Genomic DNA, 19,612 nt, shown 5'->3' on the forward strand with positions numbered 1-19,612 from the left:
TAATAATATTTGCTGGTATTAACAACACTTATGGGAAATACATAGTAAAAACCGTATAGCTTAAATGGTAACATCAAAGTACCTAAGTAGATTTATTCCTGCAAACTTGTGATTTTGGTCTGTTGCCTTCTTGGCTGACAAGGCCAAAAATAAAGCCGATCATTATATTTAAAATTAATGGCATTGTGTAAATCCAAAGGAATGAGAGATTAAAGTTTCATTCATAACAAGCTCGTAAGTGACATTTCAATACGACTCCACCAAGGTTGTGTTTGTAATTTTCAATGGAAGCGAAAATGACAGCTTTTCTGCTTGGTTCACTGTTGAAAGTAATGTGCCCAAGTTTCTTTTAATATTAAATGATAAAAATATATATATATATATACAAAAAAAATGTCTAACAAGCAACAACATTTGGACAAAAACATATCTAACAAGCAATATAAATACAACATTTGGACAAAAACATATCTAACAAGCAATATAAATACAACATTTGGACAAAAACATATCTAACAAGCAATATAAATACAACATTTGGACAAAAACATATCTAACAAGAAACATAAATACAACATTTGGACAAAAACATATTTAACAAGCAGCATAAATACAACATTTGGACAAAAACGTTTCCTTTTCTATGGAACTAAACTTTAAAACAAATCCCACTCTCAATCCAAACTCACAACTATATTATAACACTTAAATCTGAAATATAAAGCTGCATACATAATATAGGCATATCAGAAATAGATAATATACTGACCCCATCGACCAACTATATCGATGACTGACCCCAAATACAGATTGAAAACCAAAACCACTAAAAACTGCACTAAAAACTTCATGTGATTTATTTATAATTATTTCAGAAAAAATTACTACTGAACTTTAATAATATGTAACAAGTTATGAAATCCTTAGCACTGGAGATCCCAGTGAGGATATCATTATCTCTATTTGTTACAAACAGGAAGATATTAAAACATCTATTATTATTATGAAGACTTCTTGAAGGTACTTGAATTCAGAACAAAACCTGTTTGAATGTTGGTTTACTTGAACGTTCCAACATTTCTGATTTTATTTTCATCCTACAATGATAATTTCCTACATGGCCAATTGATATTCAGGTCTTTCGAAGCTTCAGTATTACATCATGGAATAAACTCTCACATATTAAATATAATTCAGGGTGAAACTTAAAACTCTCTCTTCAGGAAGTTATAGCCAGAAATCTCTAAATAGCATAAAATAAAGTCGCTATTCGCGTCTGTCTGTTTGTGCGCTTAGTTCTTCTAAACTACGCAACGGATTTTGATAGGGTTTTTACTATCATTTATAGAATTTCTTCCAAAAGGTTTACGTCTACGATACATGCATATTATATTTATAGAAAGTAGAGAAAAGTCGATGTTTTATAATCAAGTCGTAAAAATATATTTTCGGGCACTACATTGCTAATGCTGGCTAAGCCTCATGAGATACATCAAAATAATGTACTATGGAATTGTTTATCTTAAAAAGGCCCACAGCATGTCCCCGATGGTGTATGTCTATCTGATAATGAAAATCCCTAAAAAATAAGTACCTAACTCTAAGCGTTGCAATAATTATTTCAGATCCGTTGTGTCTAAATTCTGTAATCAAAAGATTTAAGGTTAAACGCAACGCTCGTTGTATTCTACGTGTTCACAGATGGCGTTAATTAATTAATTTTGTTTAAATACGCTTTTGCAAGGTATTGCTTTACAGTATTAGGACAAATCATTTGTTTGCGCCCGTATATACGCAATATGAATATGAATCAATAGTTTTGTTCGTTTAAAGACTTAATTCTTTCGAGAAAGGCACACAAATACAATATTTTACCGATGATTCAATCCAATATTGTATTTGTATGCCTTTCTCGATAGAATTGAGTTTTTATATGGACAAAACTATTTATTCATATTCATATTGCGTATATGCGGGCGCAAACAAATAATTTGTCTTAATACTGTAAAGCAATACCTTGCAAAAGCGTATTTAAATAAAATTAATTAATTAACGCCATCTGTGAACACGTAGAATACAACGAGCGTTGCGTTTAACCTTAAATGACCCTTCACGGTTTATTACCAAAATTTTAACTATTTCATAGTCCGTGCTTGTATTTTAGAATTTTTCACCAAGCCTCGTTAAATCTTAAAATTAATCCAATAAATTTATTTATCACGACAAGATTATCATATTGATATTTAATACCTTTCATTCGATGTTATTCTTTGTTTTAATCTTTTCAATTTTGTTTAGTTGTATGTGGCTGCACTCTAATAGTAAACGCAGCCGACAATAGACATTTCACTTGTCAATTTAGACATGTTTCTTTCACCTTTTTATGGTTTCAAATGTCAATTCTATAAATAACGTCAACACAGCAATTCTGCCTTCTTTTCTTCCAGAATTCTCACATTAGTAACATCCATTCGTCGGTAGTTTACTTGAAAACGTAACATAATACTTTAAAGGTGCGAGATTTAAACCGCACGTATTGTATTTATATCACCAATCTAAATACCAATCTGCATACAGACGGTTCCACTCCACAGAAACCGGGTTACTACGTGTTTTGTCGGACATAACTACTGCCATTGAGTCGGGTAAACTGGCACTTCTTTCAGTCTTGGACATGAGTGCTGCATTTGACACGATTGACCATGACTTTCTTATTAAACGATTAGATGAATCATTTGGTTTAAACTGTGATGTTAAGACCTGGCTGACATCGTACCTGGCCAACCGTTTACAAGCCGTAAAAGTAGGAAAAAACCAATCAAATTATGCAACCCTTTCATCTGGAGTACCCCAAGGGTCCGTTCTGGGCCCACTACTCTTCATCCTCTTCACAAATGATGTCGCTAAAATAATAGAATCATTCGGCCTTCTATCTCACTGCTACGCTGATGACCAGCAAGTTTATTTTTACTGCTTACCAGAAGAAATAAACAGTCTAAAAATTCGTATAACTGAGTGTATAGAAGCAATTACTCGCTGGATGACCTCAAATAGATTGAAACTGAATCCCACAAAGACTGAGTTTCTGTGGACTGCTACAAGCAGACGTCAGCATAACATTGAAAACTCCCCAATAACCATTTCCGGAAGTGACATCACTCCAAAAACGTGCATCAAATTACTGGGTGTCAATCTGGATGCTAATTTTTCCCTTAAAACTCAGGTGAACAGAACTGTAAGCACGGGGTTCTTTCAATTAAGGCAAATTAAAGCAGTGCGGAGAAACCTGCCAACAGAGGCGACTAAATTGCTAGTCAATTCCTATGTTGTTTCACGTCTAGATTATTGCAACGGAATATATGCAAGTCTCCCTAAATGTCAAATCAACAAATTACAATCCGTTTTCAACGCCGCGGCAAGGCTTATCACCGGAGTATCTAAATACTCCCACATTTCAGAGCATCTCAAAAATCTGCACTGGCTCAAATGTCCTGAAAGAATCCAGTTCAAGGTATGCTGGATGGTATTTAAGTCACTTAACGGAATGGCTCCGGCTTATTTATCAGAATTGTGTATTCCAGAAGATTCCAACTCCCGACAGTCAACCCTTAGGTCAGCAACGTCATCAGCTATCGGAAGGTTGAAGGAACCAAAGCGCACACCAGATACTAAGTTCGGTGAGCGTGCTTTTGCCGTGTCAGGACCTAAAGCCTGGAATGGACTGCCACATGATTTGAGAATGATCGCAGACTCGACAGAATTTAGGTCTAAACTTAAAACGCACCTTTTCAGACAGTCGTATCCATAATTTCAGAAACCTTCACTTTCACAGTTGACGGCAATTTAAATTTAAATTTAAATTAACAAAATGTAAAAAATACTAAAAATAAAATAAAATAAATAAAAATAATAATTAAAAAAAAATAAATAAAAATGATAACAACTAACAATTTGTAGGCTTTTAAGACAGTTAAAATACATTTAAATTAAAATAAAAACTATAGCAGACTTAAGATCATGCGACGACCAGTGTTTTTTGATATAGTGTCCTCTGCGTGCAGTTCTATCTTTTATAAGCATAAACTTTTTAATATAAGTGTGTTTGTTGGAAGTGACTTGCCAGGTAAGTATGTTTTGGTATCATTTCTAAATAACAAATGTAGATCCTAGGAAATAAATTGTACAGCGCCCTTGAGGTGATTTTTCACAAAAACGGCGCTCTACAAATTATCCAATTATTATTATTATCACAAAAATATATATAAATTATCCGACGAGATCCAAAAAACCCATCTGCAATAACATTCTCGGTCTATTCAATCTTCTTCTTCTTTCGTATGGTGGGGGGTCAGAGGGGGACATCTAGATCTGCGAGCCATTTTAGGGCCTCAGGCGTCGCCATGTGGACCTCATCAATCCCGCCGGGGAATGAATGGAGCGGGCATTCGTTGACCACATGTTCGGTAGTCTGCACCGCACCACATTCACACATCGCCGACTCTTTAAGGCCCCATCTGTGCATCATGTGGGCACAGCGGCTATGGGAGCACCTTAACCTATTGATGGCGGACCAGGTTTTGCGAGGCAGTGAGAACCCAGGCTGTCTCTCGGTGGGGTCCTGTATGAGATGGGCATTTCCCACGTTGGCCGTTTGCCACTCAAGTTTCCACCTATCTTCTGGGGTGAGAGGTAGTCGGAGGAGCCTCTCTCCTTCCGCCCAGAAGGGCTTTCGGGACTTCAAGCGGCATGCCGGGTGGGAGACGACATCTTCGTGTAGAGGTATTGCGCTTTTTTGCAGCGCCTTCTTGTATTCCCTCAGTGTTGCAATTTCTCGCCTGATGTTTGGCGGGGTTATGTTTGCAAGTACGGGGAGCCAAGGGAGAGGAGTAGATTTTAAAGTCCCGCTGATGGTTCGCATTGTGGCATTAAGCTGAACGTCTACCATGGAAGTGTGGGCGCTTCTAGCCCATACTGGAGCACAGTATTCAGCCGTTGAGAAAACCAGGGCAATGGATGCTGTTCTGAGCGTGTTGGCGTCGCATCCCCAGCTAGTTCCAGCTAGCTTATTAACTAAGTTAAGCCTTGTCCTGGTTTTTTTACCCACTGTTTCCATGTGTTGCCGGTAGTTCAAGCTCCTGTCCAAAGTAACTCCGAGATAGCGGGGGTGGGGGTCATGGTAAATATTTTTTCCATCAAACTGAACACAGAGTTTGGCATCCGCTTGTGAATTGCTAAGATGAAAAGCTGTCGCAACTGTTTTCGACCCATTTGGCTTTAGTCGCCAATTGAGGAAATATTCTTCCAAAGCCTTTAGGTCAGAATTGAGGATATCTTCTGCTGCTTTAAGGGTTTTGGCTTGAGCTGTGACGGCGATGTCATCTGCGTAAGCAAATTTTCTGCCTTCAGTGTGAGGGAGGTCTCGAGTGTAGATGTTAAATAGCGATGGGGCCAGCACTGAGCCCTGGGCAAGGCCATTATTGAGGGGTATTTTTTTGCTTTTTCGCCCTCCTAGAAAAACCCTGAAGGTACGGCCAGTTAGCAGTTGCTCAATGAGTCGTACTGTGTTGCCATCCTCTATGGTGTCGTACAGTTTAACAAGGAGGCCTTTGTGCCACACCGTGTCGTAGGCCGCAGAGAGATCAATGAACGCTGCCGCAGTCTTCAGCCGTTTCTGGAAACCAGATTCAATGTGTGTTGTCAGTGCTAACACCTGATCGCAGCAGTTACGGCCTGGTCTGAAGCCAGCTTGCTCTTGTGGGACCACTTTCTCCAAAATTGGAGTAAGTCTGCGGAGCACAACTCGCTCAAGAAGTTTGTACATGGTACTTAAAAGTGAAATTGGCCGGTAGCTGTTCGGATCCTCTGCTGGCTTGTTGGGTTTGAGGATCGCAATAACTTTAGACTTTCTCCAGGTATTTGGTATTTCTCCAGTTTTGAAAATTTCAGTAAATAGTTTTGCGATCCATATTTTTGTCCGTGGTCCAGCATGTTTCAGAAAGTCTGGGAGAACTCCATCACATCCAGCTGCTTTCCCAGCTTTTGTTGAAGTGAGGGCGATATCTACATCGTCAGCTGTAACGGCGACCACAGTGTTGGGGTTCACCGGCCATTTTAGCCGCGCCGCCTTCAGAGATTTTTGGACCTGGTGGTTTATGTTAGACCTTGTTGTCGTTTTTGAACTACGGAGTAGTTGCTGAGCAACAGCATTTGGTGACACTTTGGGCATTGTTTTAGTTGGCTGATCTGCAGCTCCAAGTCGCCTTAGTGTTTGCCATGCTTTTCTGCTCGAGTGCTCGAAATTCATTTCCTCCATTAATTCATTCCACCGTTTCATACGTCCGTCGTCCAGAGACTGGAGAAGGTCAGAGGCAGTGTCTGGGTCATTCGTCCTCTCGAATTCGGCTAGAAGCTGTTCACTTTCTGAGCTCCATGTTGGAATATACACTTTTCTGTAGCCTCTAGGTATAAATTTCTTTGCGGCTATAAATAAAAGGTTTGAAAAACGGTCGTAGGAATTCGGCTTTGGTGGTATGTTATCCACAACCCTGTCAACATATTCCGAGAAGTCTCGCCATTCTGCCTTTCTTAGATTCCATCGCGGCAACGGATTGCTGGAAATACACGGAATCTGTATGCCTATGCTTAGCATGACTGGCCTGTGTTGGCTATGTGGGAAACTGTTCAATATAGTTCTCGAAGCCCTCATAGGTTTTCCGTCCGGCGCTGTAGAGACAAAACACAAGTCTGGCGTATATTCACGTCGCCATCGCGCAGAGAAAAATGTTCCCTTTTGCTTAGCATCGTAAATAAGTTGGCAATCCTGTGCTGACGCCCAATCCGTGATCTGCTCTCCAGCTTTATCGGTCGTCGAGTAGCCCCATAGGAAGTGGTGGCTGTTGAAATCTCCCACATACACCGCCGGGTGATTGTATGCAGGAAGAGCTGGTGACTGCCATAGTTCATTGGGAGGTTTGTAGATATTAAATACAGCGAGTTTTCCAACCTGAATTCCGATCGCGTGATATCCATCAGTGATTTTTCGGGTGATATTCTGCAACTCCGGCTTGATGTAGGTTGCAAGCCCATGTTTTGGGTGTCCCCGCACTGCCGCTAGAAGGTAGCCGGGAATATCCAAGCGTGGTGAGTCGGTTTCTACGATATGAGTTTCCTGGAGTAGCAAAATATCGATATTTCTGTCAGTGAGTATTTTTAATAAAAAATCCACCTTTGATCGAGAGGTTCCCTCAATATTCAGGGACAATATTTTTAATTGTTCCCCGATATTTTTTGACTCCCCTTGGCCGGGAGACCTATCGGTCTTCGGCCCCTTAAATAGCGGCATAGTTTGTAGTTGGAGGCCCACTTAATTTGGTATCCGCTTCACTCACTGCACTACCTGCACGCGCGGTAACAATAACGAGCCGGTGGCATCGCGAACATCGCGGCGGACACAACCGTTGCGTGCGGTAGTTGGCACACTACATGGTCTATTCAATGTATTTCCTACAAGGAGAGACTTACAAACTTCTACCAGTTCGAGGACTCCGGAGCGGACGAATTCTCGATTAATAAATCATGAATCCTTTTTTCAATGATAAAAAACATTGTAAAGAATGCTAGATTATTAAAACTCAATGAACAAAAATGCTAGTTAGCTCTTAACCTACGAAATATCCTTAAATAACTTGGTACTAATAAAATTTGAGGTATTTTCTATGTTCACGAAACTTGACCCGAGGTAAAAAATGCAAACATTGATGATTTTATGAGCTTTGGTTATGTGAAAGAGTGATGAGTGGTAGATAGGCTAGCGCTTGCACAGGCGGGTAATTGAAGAATTACTGGGAGTTTACCGAAGCGTTTTTTCCCCGGAGGGTGAGGTTTACCTTAATTTATTTTTTTGTTTTTCCGCAGGGGTCTCGACAAGTCAGACAAGAGCGATGGTCCCGGAAGCGCGCCTGGAACTCCCCAAGGTGGCAACCAAGGCGCTGGCGGGGCGGCTAACGATAAGAACAAGAAGCCTCACATCAAGAAGCCGCTGAACGCCTTCATGCTGTACATGAAGGAGATGCGCGCAAAGGTGGTCGCCGAGTGCACGCTCAAAGAGAGCGCCGCCATCAACCAGATTCTAGGCAGACGGGTAAGTCCAAATATTTCTTTTTGCAAATATCTTAGTTTTTTAAGTTGTTTTTGAAAATTTTATGATTGAATAATGTTCTCAGGGTGTATAAGATTGAATGTCAGCTGCCAAAATCTCTTTAGGAGAAATCGAATATGAGATATTATTAAATGAAATCAAGTCCCATTGATAAAAATGTGTAAGCTTGATTTGAAAAGATAACAACACTTAAAGAAGCTGTATGTGAGATGTGACCAACGTGTATTTGAGCTACATGATGTACTTTTGTATGTTTTAAAATATTATACCCACAACAAAGAACAAAATGACTGGAATGATTGTTTAATAAATTAACATGTGAACGGTCTTTGAATGCAGTGTAAAACAACATTCTCATGATTTCATTTCTAGCATATCAACATTTTTTGGAGAGCAGACGAAGAAACCATACAGTAGAACTTTAGAACGTTATATTATTTACTTGTGTTTTATTCTGTTATTCATGTAGATCAAGACTTTTGAGAGACCAACAATCATAAAACATTTCCAATTGCATTTTCACATAAATATTAAAAATCCTATTATTTTTTCTTTACATATTTGACTGCTTAAAAACATATTTATTAGGAGAAGTAGGTCCCTTTACGACTGTAAAAATGACTAAATACATATTTTGTTACCTACTCGCTGTATAGTGGCACTCCCTAAGTCGAGATGAACAGGCAAAATACTACGAAAAGGCTCGGCAGGAGAGACAGCTTCATATGCAACTGTACCCCGGATGGAGTGCTAGGGACAACTATGGATATGGGTCGAAAAAGAAAAAACGGAAAAAGGAACGAAGCCCTGCGGATCTGGGAGGTACGGCACCAAAGCCGTTGAACGATGGCGCTAAACCAGAACTAAATACATTCCCCAGTCGAAATTGTGCTAACAAAGATCCCTTCTATCCCAATGTTAAACCACCTTGTCAGAATCTCTTGTCCTTTCTCTGGGTCTTTCTTTATCATCCTAACACGCGCGAGATGGACTAAAGTTGAGTAAGCGTCGAGTCGAGAAAGCTCTTATTTGATTTTAAGTCCATCGCGCTGTTCTCCGTTGGGTTTTTTGTTTTATACCCCCTTTCCCGATCCCTCCTCAGCAATATCATCTCGATCTTTCTACTGATCTTTCTGTTTTCTTTTCCGTTAAGAGTGTGTATTGTCTCTATCTCTGTTGTTTTGTGCTAGTTGTATCTCAGATGGGAATCTCTCGGCATCCACCTAGCTATTTATTTCGCGTTTGAAACCAACAAACTATCGTGTGTCGCATTCAAACTATCTCTGGGTTTAAAGGTTACTTTTGGGGAATCAAATTAAGAATTTGCTTGGTGTGATGTATTGTTTTAAATCTTTTGTTTCTTCTGGGATCTCTGCACCGATTAGTTGTGCTAGAAAAGCAGCTGAAAACCGGACTAAGAACAGGCGGTAGTGGTGGTTCATGGTGTGTGTTACGATGCGCCGGGCATCCCGTCTTTATGCAAAGATGGCACAACCGTCACCGGGACGAAATGCTTCCAAATAACTTAGACTAAACAAAGGTGGCGATGTAGTATTTGTTGCCCCGGGGAAGACACAGCCAAAGTCCGAGACAAGCTTCGAAGAAAGTCCTGAAAGACCCTACACTCCTATTGTGTTTCACTCAAGAAAGAAGTTGATTGCAGTGGTGTTTCGGTAACTGGTTGTGCTTTCCCCTCGTGGAGTCCTGTTGTATAGGCCTTACTTGTCGGTTAGTGTGTGATGTACCAGTGGATCGTGTCGTTCCCCTTTAGTTCCTCACACTCCAACCTGTAGGATGTAAGAGCAATCGGTTTTCAAGGTGTCGCTAACATCGGACACGCAGAATAGGTTCAAAATTTTTCACCCCACGTTTACGAACAATTGGCCAAAATTTTAATATCCGTTCAAAATTATTAAGCATTCTAAATTAACAATCGGTGAACATTTCGACGAGCTCGACCAAAACGCTGTGTCCTTTGAACAAGGCTGTTTTTCTAGCACCCGTCGCACCGTCGAGCGTTACTTGTACAAGCATCTTCAGGTATCACAACTGTAACAGCCGTCGCAGCAACACTAAGTGATGCAAGAGGACCAAACAAGACACTCCTTGTTCTCGGATGTTATGTTTCACTCACATTTTACCTTCCATTGTTTGACAGAATACTTTTATTATTATTTTATTACATTATATTCTCCTCCCTTATTATTTGTGATGGAAGGGTTGAGTGAAGCGATGCGTGAGTATATGCCCTGTACCCTCCCTGGCTAGTCCAACTACAACGGCAGGTGTTTGTGATTGTCATTTTCTTTTCATATAACGCGACAGTGGCACGCGCTGGGGCGTGAGGAACAGGCCAAATATTACGAGCTCGCGCGCAGGGAAAGGCAGCTCCACATGCAACTATACCCAGATTGGTCTTCTAGGGCTAACACCCAAAGGGGCAAGAAGAGGAAGCGAAAACAGGAGACAACCGATGGAGGTACTGCCTTGACGCCGGTCCTCGACCACCCCCCCCCCCCAGCACTACCCACATCTCCTCACCCGCCACCCTCCCCCCCATCACCCAAGAGCATCTCCATAATAGGAAGTAGACTTGTAGCACTGTTGATCGCTTCGTATCTTTTAGCCTTTTGGCCAATTTGTCCACGACCAAGTAAGATGAACGGTTGAGGGTACATCGCAATATCCACTTTACTTGTAACATCCACGCGTCTGTTACCAGGATACCGTGATCCTGTTTTGTTGCTGGTGATTTCACTTGCCAGTTGACCTACACAGGTCTTGTATTTTGCAGTTAATGGGCTGCAAAATAAAAGATTTTTGACTACTCTGAGATCATCAGCACAAACATGTATCATGTTATCCTTTCCAAACATTCCTGGCCAAATAGTCTATCGTAATCTTCTTAGAATCTATACAAAATGTTCTGGAGACACTGCATAGATTCTACGAAGAATGCAAATGTCGTGGAATGAGAATAAAGCCGAAAAGACCAGGTCGAGTATTGTGATTGTGACAATTGAAGAGATTACTTCTTCACTGTGTGGATCCATTGTGATGATACCCTCATTTATACTTTTAATTTTGACAAAGCATGCTGGTAATGGGAAAATGTAGTCTAGTGCAATTTTGAATTGCAAAGTAATATAAGAATTTGAATCGTAGAGTAAAAAGATAACCTATCGTGACGGTACGAGGCAACGTTTTGGCTTTCCGGAACACTATAATAACTCTGGTACATACTCTGTTAGATTCCAACGATTTCGTTACGAACTCATGTATCGTCTTTGGTGTAAAAATGCCCAATATTCGTATTGCAGACCAATTCTACAATAAACAAACATCCATATTTTCTACTTTATTAGTCGTGAATCCTTTAAAGTTCCTTTTACTCCTACCTTCTAATAATTATTGACTTCTTCGCTTCTTTACGATGTCTTTAAAAGGTTTAAAACAACGTCAGCATTACTATACATCATAGTTCCGGTTTTTATTTTGCTCGCTTCCAACAAGCCCTCTACATATTTTAGGTAATGTCACTCCAACCCAGAATCCGTTACGTAGCTCCAATATCGAGAAGCTCTTTTGAATTGTTTCATGGTCGTAATAATTCCTTCAACCTCCATGCACTGTTCCTCCACCCTCCACAGCCTTTCTTCCTCTTCCCGCCCTGTCATCAGCTCATAAACCAAACTTCGCGCCTGTTGGGTTTTGAGGAGTAGCATCATATTTTGCCTCTTGAATTTTCCTTTTTTTTTAATTTTGTTCCTTTGAGTATTGATTAGTTTTTTTACCTTTACTTCAACTCCCTTTTGATTTTGTTGTTTTTTTACAATCTTGATACGGCCCCCTTCAAATGGTTGTCCCGGTTTTTCATTTCCTTTTACTCGTCCGATTATTTTTGAATACGTTTTACCTTCAATAGATGGTTCTTCTGTTATTTGACATTCTGGTGAGATCCAGTCAATGTTTGGTCTTGTAGATCCCTTCGCAAGAGCATCAGATGTCTGCGAACGGACGTGCGATGCATACTTCAAGTTAAACGGCAGAATCGCATCTTACAAATGCAATCGACTTAATATTATGACGTCTCTGCGCGCAGGGAGTACCGTTACTCGAAGGCAGTTGCAGGGTTTCGAAAGATTACATCTCCGCAGGAATTTAAGAACGAACAACGCTTCATTTACATGTTAAGCCTTATCCAAGAAATATTTTTACACGAGCTGTATTAACGACTGCAATAAAAACTTTTACAAAAACCTAGGAAACGTTTTGATGAACCCTTTGCTGAAGTAATTAATTGACATTTTCAAAGAGCGTAGGACAAAAAAATGGCTTAATCGACAGTGAAATCTACATTATCTAGAAATCAATAAATCAACTTTTATCTATTACATTTTATGATCCAGATTCATTCGTATAAAAGTATTAAAATAATGTGCTCAACAAGTTGTACTAATCTCTTTATGACGTGGACGTCTACTTTTTTTATTCAGAAACATAAAAAATTGGTGGTTACATTTTTACTGATGAATTTAAAACATTCATTCGGGCTCGTCAATTTGTACGAACATAGCACATGCTACTCTCGCTGCATTCCTCGGATATAATTATAAAAAATTACACCACTTCTGTAAGTTTAATTTACGTGTGTAATTATTATCCGATTCGTCACATGTTTAAGTTTAATAAATTGTACTGGTTCAATTAATGTAGTACGCACTGTCATTAGTGTTTATCATTTCCTGGGCGTAATTATCCACTAATTACAGCTTTACTTATTTACAGGTGCACGCGAGTGTACTGCCATTACTACTTGAAACTCACGAGAATTTAAGAATTTGTGCGTTGCATAAATGATGATGAATGCCCAATTGTAAATTACGCGTAAGGGATATGCAGAAAATATTTTTTTTTCTCAAATAACTAAATAACTTAGATTGGACATTGTGAATTCCGCAATTTTATTTGCATGTCAACACGTCTCCCCAAAGAAAGTCTAGAGTTCTAATAATTCGTTACTATCATCTCTTTTATGTATTTCTTTTTATATCGTGTTAGTGATAGAGGAGGAAGTACAAGTGCGGTTTCTCTGAATTCTTCGGGTCTGCAGTAGGGTGATGATAGCCAACTTCTGATGAGGAGAGTGTGTAAGAAGTATATATCGTGAATGAAGCGTAATTTTTTGGTAATAAACCAGGTCACAGTTTCGATCCCTGTGGAAATCCTGAAAAAAAATTTAACATCTGAAAGATATTTATAATGTTTGAAATGGTATGAATCAGTTATATAAAATAGGTACTTTAGAATTATTCAAACTTCCATCCTTATGTGTGAATCAAAGATGTAGTTGACAGTGAAGATAAACGAACAGCGGTAGTTACTTTCGTCGGTTGTTTGAAACAGTGTTGGGTTCAGTATAAATTTGTGACACGTATTGGTTGTATTGATAGCGCCCTTGAGGTGATTTTTCACAAAAACGGCGCTCTACAAATTATCCAATTATTATTATTATTATTATTATTGAAAGGTTCGATTCCTACCAAAAACAATTTCAAAATCAATAAAAACATAGTTTATCAGGAGCTTTTACTTATGCGTTTGCTTGAATGAGAGTTGTTCATTGAATAACTACGTCACATCTAATGCTACGTATACATACGCGAGCCGAACTGCCGATCTGAACCTCACTGACGATACTTCATTTTCCTAAGATGTTACGAGGCTCTATTAAAACATCAAGAATAGAAAAATAATCGTTAATTGTTTATATCTACTCAGATGCAAAACTTTATAATATTTACTTTATAATTTTAGACGTCATAACTGCAAAATTTTATAATATTTAATCGTAACACCAAAAAGGATACGTCAATAAATTATTCATAAAAAACTATATTTTTACTAGATTATAATAATATTTATAGATTAAAAATCCGATTAAGGTGCCATCTATGGACGCCATTTATAAAATCACATTTTATTTATTTTCATTATTCATTTATGTTCGCTGCATACATTTTGTATTGTTCTCTGCCGTTTTCCTTATTTCGGTCGTAAGCCGACTGCTGAACTGTTTTTGGAATTTATACCTTATTGAATACTGTAATATATATCATTTTTGCTTATCTTCCTTGTTTATTTTGAGCTGGCCATATTAAAAAAAGTCTACGTCAATTTTATCCCAACACAATGAACCTATTCTGCTTTTTGCTTTTGAAAAAAGTTGTTTAATTTTAATTCAGTGTACTTTTTGGTTATTTTTGTATTTTTTGAACTTTTTGTAAGTAAATGAAATTATTTTTGAATATTATGTAGTGTAGTACTTGAAAATCGATTGATTATTATTATTCTATATTCACCCACCTCTCCCCTTTTTTGTCTTACCCTTCCCTTCTTTTCCCCTTTTTATTCCTTTTTTATGTTCCCTTTGCATGAAATGGTGTTGGTAGATTAGTTAGTTCAACTTTTAACCATGCATGCCTTACTTAGTGTAAATGATTATAGTTTATATAGAAAATACTATGTTAAAACATCAATTTCTTGTATTACAGATTTTAAAATAGTTTTAATATACTTAACTAATGTACGTATACAATGGGGTATTTTCACAAACTATTAAAAATGTGTGAAATATTTATAGTTTATTTTTCTGATTTTGTTCTTTCTACTAAAAATGTGTAATTTTCATTCGTATTGATTTTAAAAACTATCTAAAATTGCACATTCTGAAACGGTTTCATCTGACTACAGCGTTATTATGACATTGATTTGGCTACAGCATCATTATGACATAGATCTGGTTACAACGTCATTATGACATAGATCTGGTTACAGCATCATTATGACATAGATCTGGTTACAACGTCATTATGCCATAGATCTGACTACAACTTCATTACGACATAGATCTAACTACAGCGTCATTATGCCATAGATCTGACTACATCGTCATTACGACATGGATCTGGCTACAGTGTCATTATGACATAGATCTATCTACACGTCATTATGACATAGATCTGGCTACAGCGTCGTTTTGACATAGATCTGGCTACAGCATCATTATGACATAGATCTGGCTACAGCATCATTATGACATAGATCTGGCTACAGCGTCGTTTTGACATAGATCTGGCTACAGCATCATTATGACATAGATCTGGCTACAACGTCATTACGACATAGATCTGGCTGCAGCGTCACTATGCCATAGATCTGACTACAACTTCATTATGACATAGATCTAACTACAGCGTCATTATGCCATAGATCTGACTACAACTTCATTACGACATAGATCTAACTACAGCGTCATTATGCCATAGATCTGACTACAACTTCATTACGACATAGATCTAACTACAGCGTCATTATGCCATAGATCTGACTATAACTTCATTACGACATAGATCTAACTACAGCGTCATTATGCCATAGATCTGACTATAACTTCATTACGACATAGATCTAACTACAGCGTCATTATGCCATAGATCTGACTATAACTTCATTATGCCATAGATCTGACTACAACGTCATTACGACATGGATCTGGCTACAACGTCATTATGACATAGATCTATCTACACGTCATTATGACATAGATCTGGCTACAGCGTCGTTTTGACATAGATCTGGCTACAGCATCATTATGACATAGATCTGGCTACAGCATCATTATGACATAGATCTGGCTACAGCGTCGTTTTGACATAGATCTGGCTACAGCATCATTATGACATAGATCTGGCTACAACGTCATTACGACATAGATCTGGCTGCAGCGTCATTATGCCATAGATCTGACTACAACTTCATTACGACATAGATCTAACTACAGCGTCATTATGCCATAGATCTGACTACAACTTCATTACGACATAGATCTAACTACAGCGTCATTATGCCATAGATCTGACTACAACTTCATTACGACATAGATCTAACTACAGCGTCATTATGCCATAGATCTGACTATAACTTCATTACGACATAGATCTAACTACAGCGTCATTATGCCATAGATCTGACTATAACTTCATTACGACATAGATCTAACTACAGCGTCATTATGCCATAGATCTGACTACAACGTCATTACGACATGGATCTGGCTACAGCGTCATTATGACAGATCTATCTACACGTCATTATGACATTGATCTGGCTACAGCGTCGTTTTGACATAGATCTGGCTACAGCGTCTTTATGACATAGAAAACACAAATGTCTGGTAATAAGAGGGATGTCACCAACGTGATGTCAGCGCCGCAAAATTCACGAATAAAAATAAACATGTCGTTTTGGCAGCAAATCGAAAATGACACATATAAATCGTAGATAATTTATTCGTCAAATATAAAATACCTGAAACCGATCGGTGGCTGAGTTGACATCGCGTTTGGGTCCCATCCAGGCGTATTGTGTCCAATTCCGCGGTTGGCTAAGTCCTCCATCACAACACAAGCAACATTTTCCGCTTACTGTGAACTTACAGTAGGAGATTTTCAAAGATTGTCAGATTATTCGTAACCCGTGAAAGTTTGTATTTCTTTTTAAAGATATAAACCTTCGTTTTCGTAATTTTTTAAAGAATAAAAAAGAACGATGAAAATACCTTATTATACAGTACAAAATTCTCAAAATATCGATTGTTATTAGTCAAAATATTTTAACCAACATTTTTCGAAAGCTCACATCTCAGCAAGTACCATTATTACTTTTGTAATATTACATTATTTCACAGAAATGTTTGCTGATTTATAAAAAAAGTTTTTTACATCTCCTGTAACTTTTTTTCACAAAATGTTGGAAAATTTCTTGACTATTCATTTTCAAATTTGTTTAAAAGTTAGTTTTGACATGGTATTTCTATAAGATTGCTGATGCTCCCTTTTTTATCTTACCAATATTTTGCTTCAATAATTAATTTTAAGATTTTTTAATGTAAAATATTCCGAGCATTTATAAAATTATTAATTCTAATTGAGTAAGATTTTGAAATTCAGCTTCTTTTCTTATTTTTCAAATCTCGTTTAAATTTTTAAATTTTTGAAAAAATTTTTTTTTAATTTAATATCTAAAAAATCGAGTCTTTTTTTATTTTAAAGTCGAGTCTTTTTTATTTTTATTAAAATATAACCATTATTTTTGTAATTTCAACATTTTCTTCGATTTTCTAGGAAACAACTTAAAGAAGTGCAGAGCCCGTTATGGGTTGGACCAACAAAGTCAATGGTGCAAACCTTGCAGGTAATTTGTCAAATTTATTTTAGATTTTTGTTTTTAGTGTTTAGTGTGTTTTTTTATATTTTTATAATTCTCCGGTCCATAAGACGAGACTAGTAGTTAGCCAATATTTTTTTGCCATTAAAACATAAAATTCCTATAAAAGATTCAAAATTATGTTCAACAATTTTTTATGTTAACATGAAAAAATTTAAGATCCACTTTTTATTTTTTTTTAACTTTAGTAAAAAAGTTTTTATTTATTAAATTTCTGAAAGCTACTCCTCAATTTTTTTAAATAATATTCCCCTTTTAATTCTTTTTGAGAATTCAAGTTAGTACCTGTTAAATGTGTTTGTTTAATTAATTTGTAATATGATTTTTTGGTGTCTGTATATATTGTTTCTATGTGGAAAGACTGAATTTTTTAAAATTAATATTTATATACCTATTATTAATTTAAATTTTTTTGTTTTTTATATTTTATATCTTTAAATCAGTGTATAATTTATTTTATTTTCATTTGTTATTCAGTCGTATTTTGAAAACTTGTGTCAATTTGATATGTTTATAAAAAAATATTAAAAAACACACACATCAGTTTAAAAACTCCTAACCCACAAAACCCAAACCCAAAAATAAACAAATCAGAAAATATGTCTTTTCACTTGGAACAGAAGCGCGGAAACCAAAAATCCCATATTTAAAAATAAACCGTTTTCAAAATAAGAACATCAATTAATAAAAAGTAGTTTCAAATTGTATATAATATAAAATAAATTCATTTTAATATGTTTCTTTCACTGTAGCCGTTCAAATAGAGATAATTAAATATTGGCGAATTAGAAACCATGTTTTTTAGAGTATTGGTGCTTGAAATGAGTTTTTTGAAAAAGAAAAATAATAGCATTCATGTGTAGCATTAACACACCCCCATTGAGAGGGAATCGGCAATCATAATTATTGACAGAACTTTTAATTAATTCATCTGTTCTATAAATAAATTGACATATTTTCTGAAAAAAAAAAAAAAAAAATCCAACACAACCTACACAATTAAAAACACCAAGCTTAAAAATTCTACTTGTTTTCTAATGGAGTTTTTCGTTATTTTTTTATTTTATATTGTCGTTTCAAAGTTGACACCAGTTTTCAAAGTTCGTGTTTTGTCTTTTTTATTTAATTTTTATTTTTCATAAATGTAATACTTTCTGTCAATTTCTGTAAAATAATCAAATGTTCTCTCAAAATTATGATTGCTGCTTCTCCCTGGATGGACCGAAACATCGACGATATATTCAAAATGGTGAACCCTCGAATCTCTGGCATTATTGAACTCCGTAAATTTATTTTTACTATTCTACACGATATCTGACAACTTCGTCAAATGGATTATTGTTGCATGGTGAATTTACCCATCATATCAAATAAAACATTTATTTGTGTTTTAAAATCATAATTACCTTGACTAAAATCCTATGAATGTCGCCTAAAAACCCATGGAAAACCACATTCCAATAATGGAACAAAATGACAACTCTGAATCATGATACTAAATGAAAATCATGGGATGAACTTATGAATGCAAACATTTAAAACGTTCTGCAAAATGGAACCACATTCGAATTGTGCAATATTTAAATCATTGAAATTGAAACCAAATTTGAACCGTGGGATGAACTTATGAATCATGACATATAAAATGGAACCACATTTGAATTGTGGGATAACTTGTGAATCGGAACACCTACATTGTTTTTGAAAATGGAACGCATTTGAATTGTGGGATGAACTTATGAATCGGAACACCTACATTATTTTTTAAAATGGAACACATTTGAATTGTGGGATGAACTAATGAATCATTCCATGCAAAATGGAATTTGAACATGGTACGGAATGATCGTAATCGCGGTTATTTGGACATATGTTGATGAATCCAGTCCAGAATCAAGCGGAGTGTTGGTGTCGGCCGCAGTGGGCGGGGGGGCCCTAGGGCTACTGAGGGGCGCGGGACCCCCGGCCGTCCTCGGGTCCCCCCAGGAGCCCACCTACGTGGACCTATAGTGCCAGAGGTTACCAGAGTTGCACCACTTTGCCTCGCTAGCGGTCAGTTGTCCCCAAACGAATGTCTGTTTCTCTTGTTGAGTGTTGTGTTCTTTTTTTGGCCGTGCTATTTTTTTCGTTGTGTTTTTTTGTGGTTTCATGATAAAACAGAACAGT

At 37.1% G+C, this 19,612-nt stretch overlaps 1 protein-coding gene across 4 annotated transcripts in view; it reads left to right on the plus strand.

Moving 5' to 3' along the window:
* pan (transcription factor pangolin) overlaps nt 1-19,612 on the plus strand; it is a 430,403-nt gene that overhangs the window by 405,039 nt on the left and 5,752 nt on the right. For 2 of the 4 annotated variants that reach the window (XM_089649145.1, XM_089649144.1), the window contains 3 exons: nt 7,915-8,140; nt 8,815-8,980; nt 17,344-17,413. In XM_089649145.1, the coding sequence (XP_089505271.1) occupies nt 7,915-8,140; nt 8,815-8,980; nt 17,344-17,413 (462 nt within the window). Of the gene's footprint in view, nt 1-7,914; nt 8,141-8,814; nt 8,981-10,483; nt 10,638-17,343; nt 17,414-19,612 lie in introns of all 4 variants that reach the window. The other 2 variants (XM_089649143.1, XM_089649146.1) reach the window with 1 other exon arrangement.

The sequence above is a fragment of the Hesperophylax consimilis genome, chromosome 29 (genome assembly GCF_061612785.1).
Source record: "Hesperophylax consimilis isolate HC1 chromosome 29, BYU_Hcon_1.0, whole genome shotgun sequence".
NCBI lineage: Eukaryota > Metazoa > Arthropoda > Insecta > Trichoptera > Limnephilidae > Hesperophylax > Hesperophylax consimilis.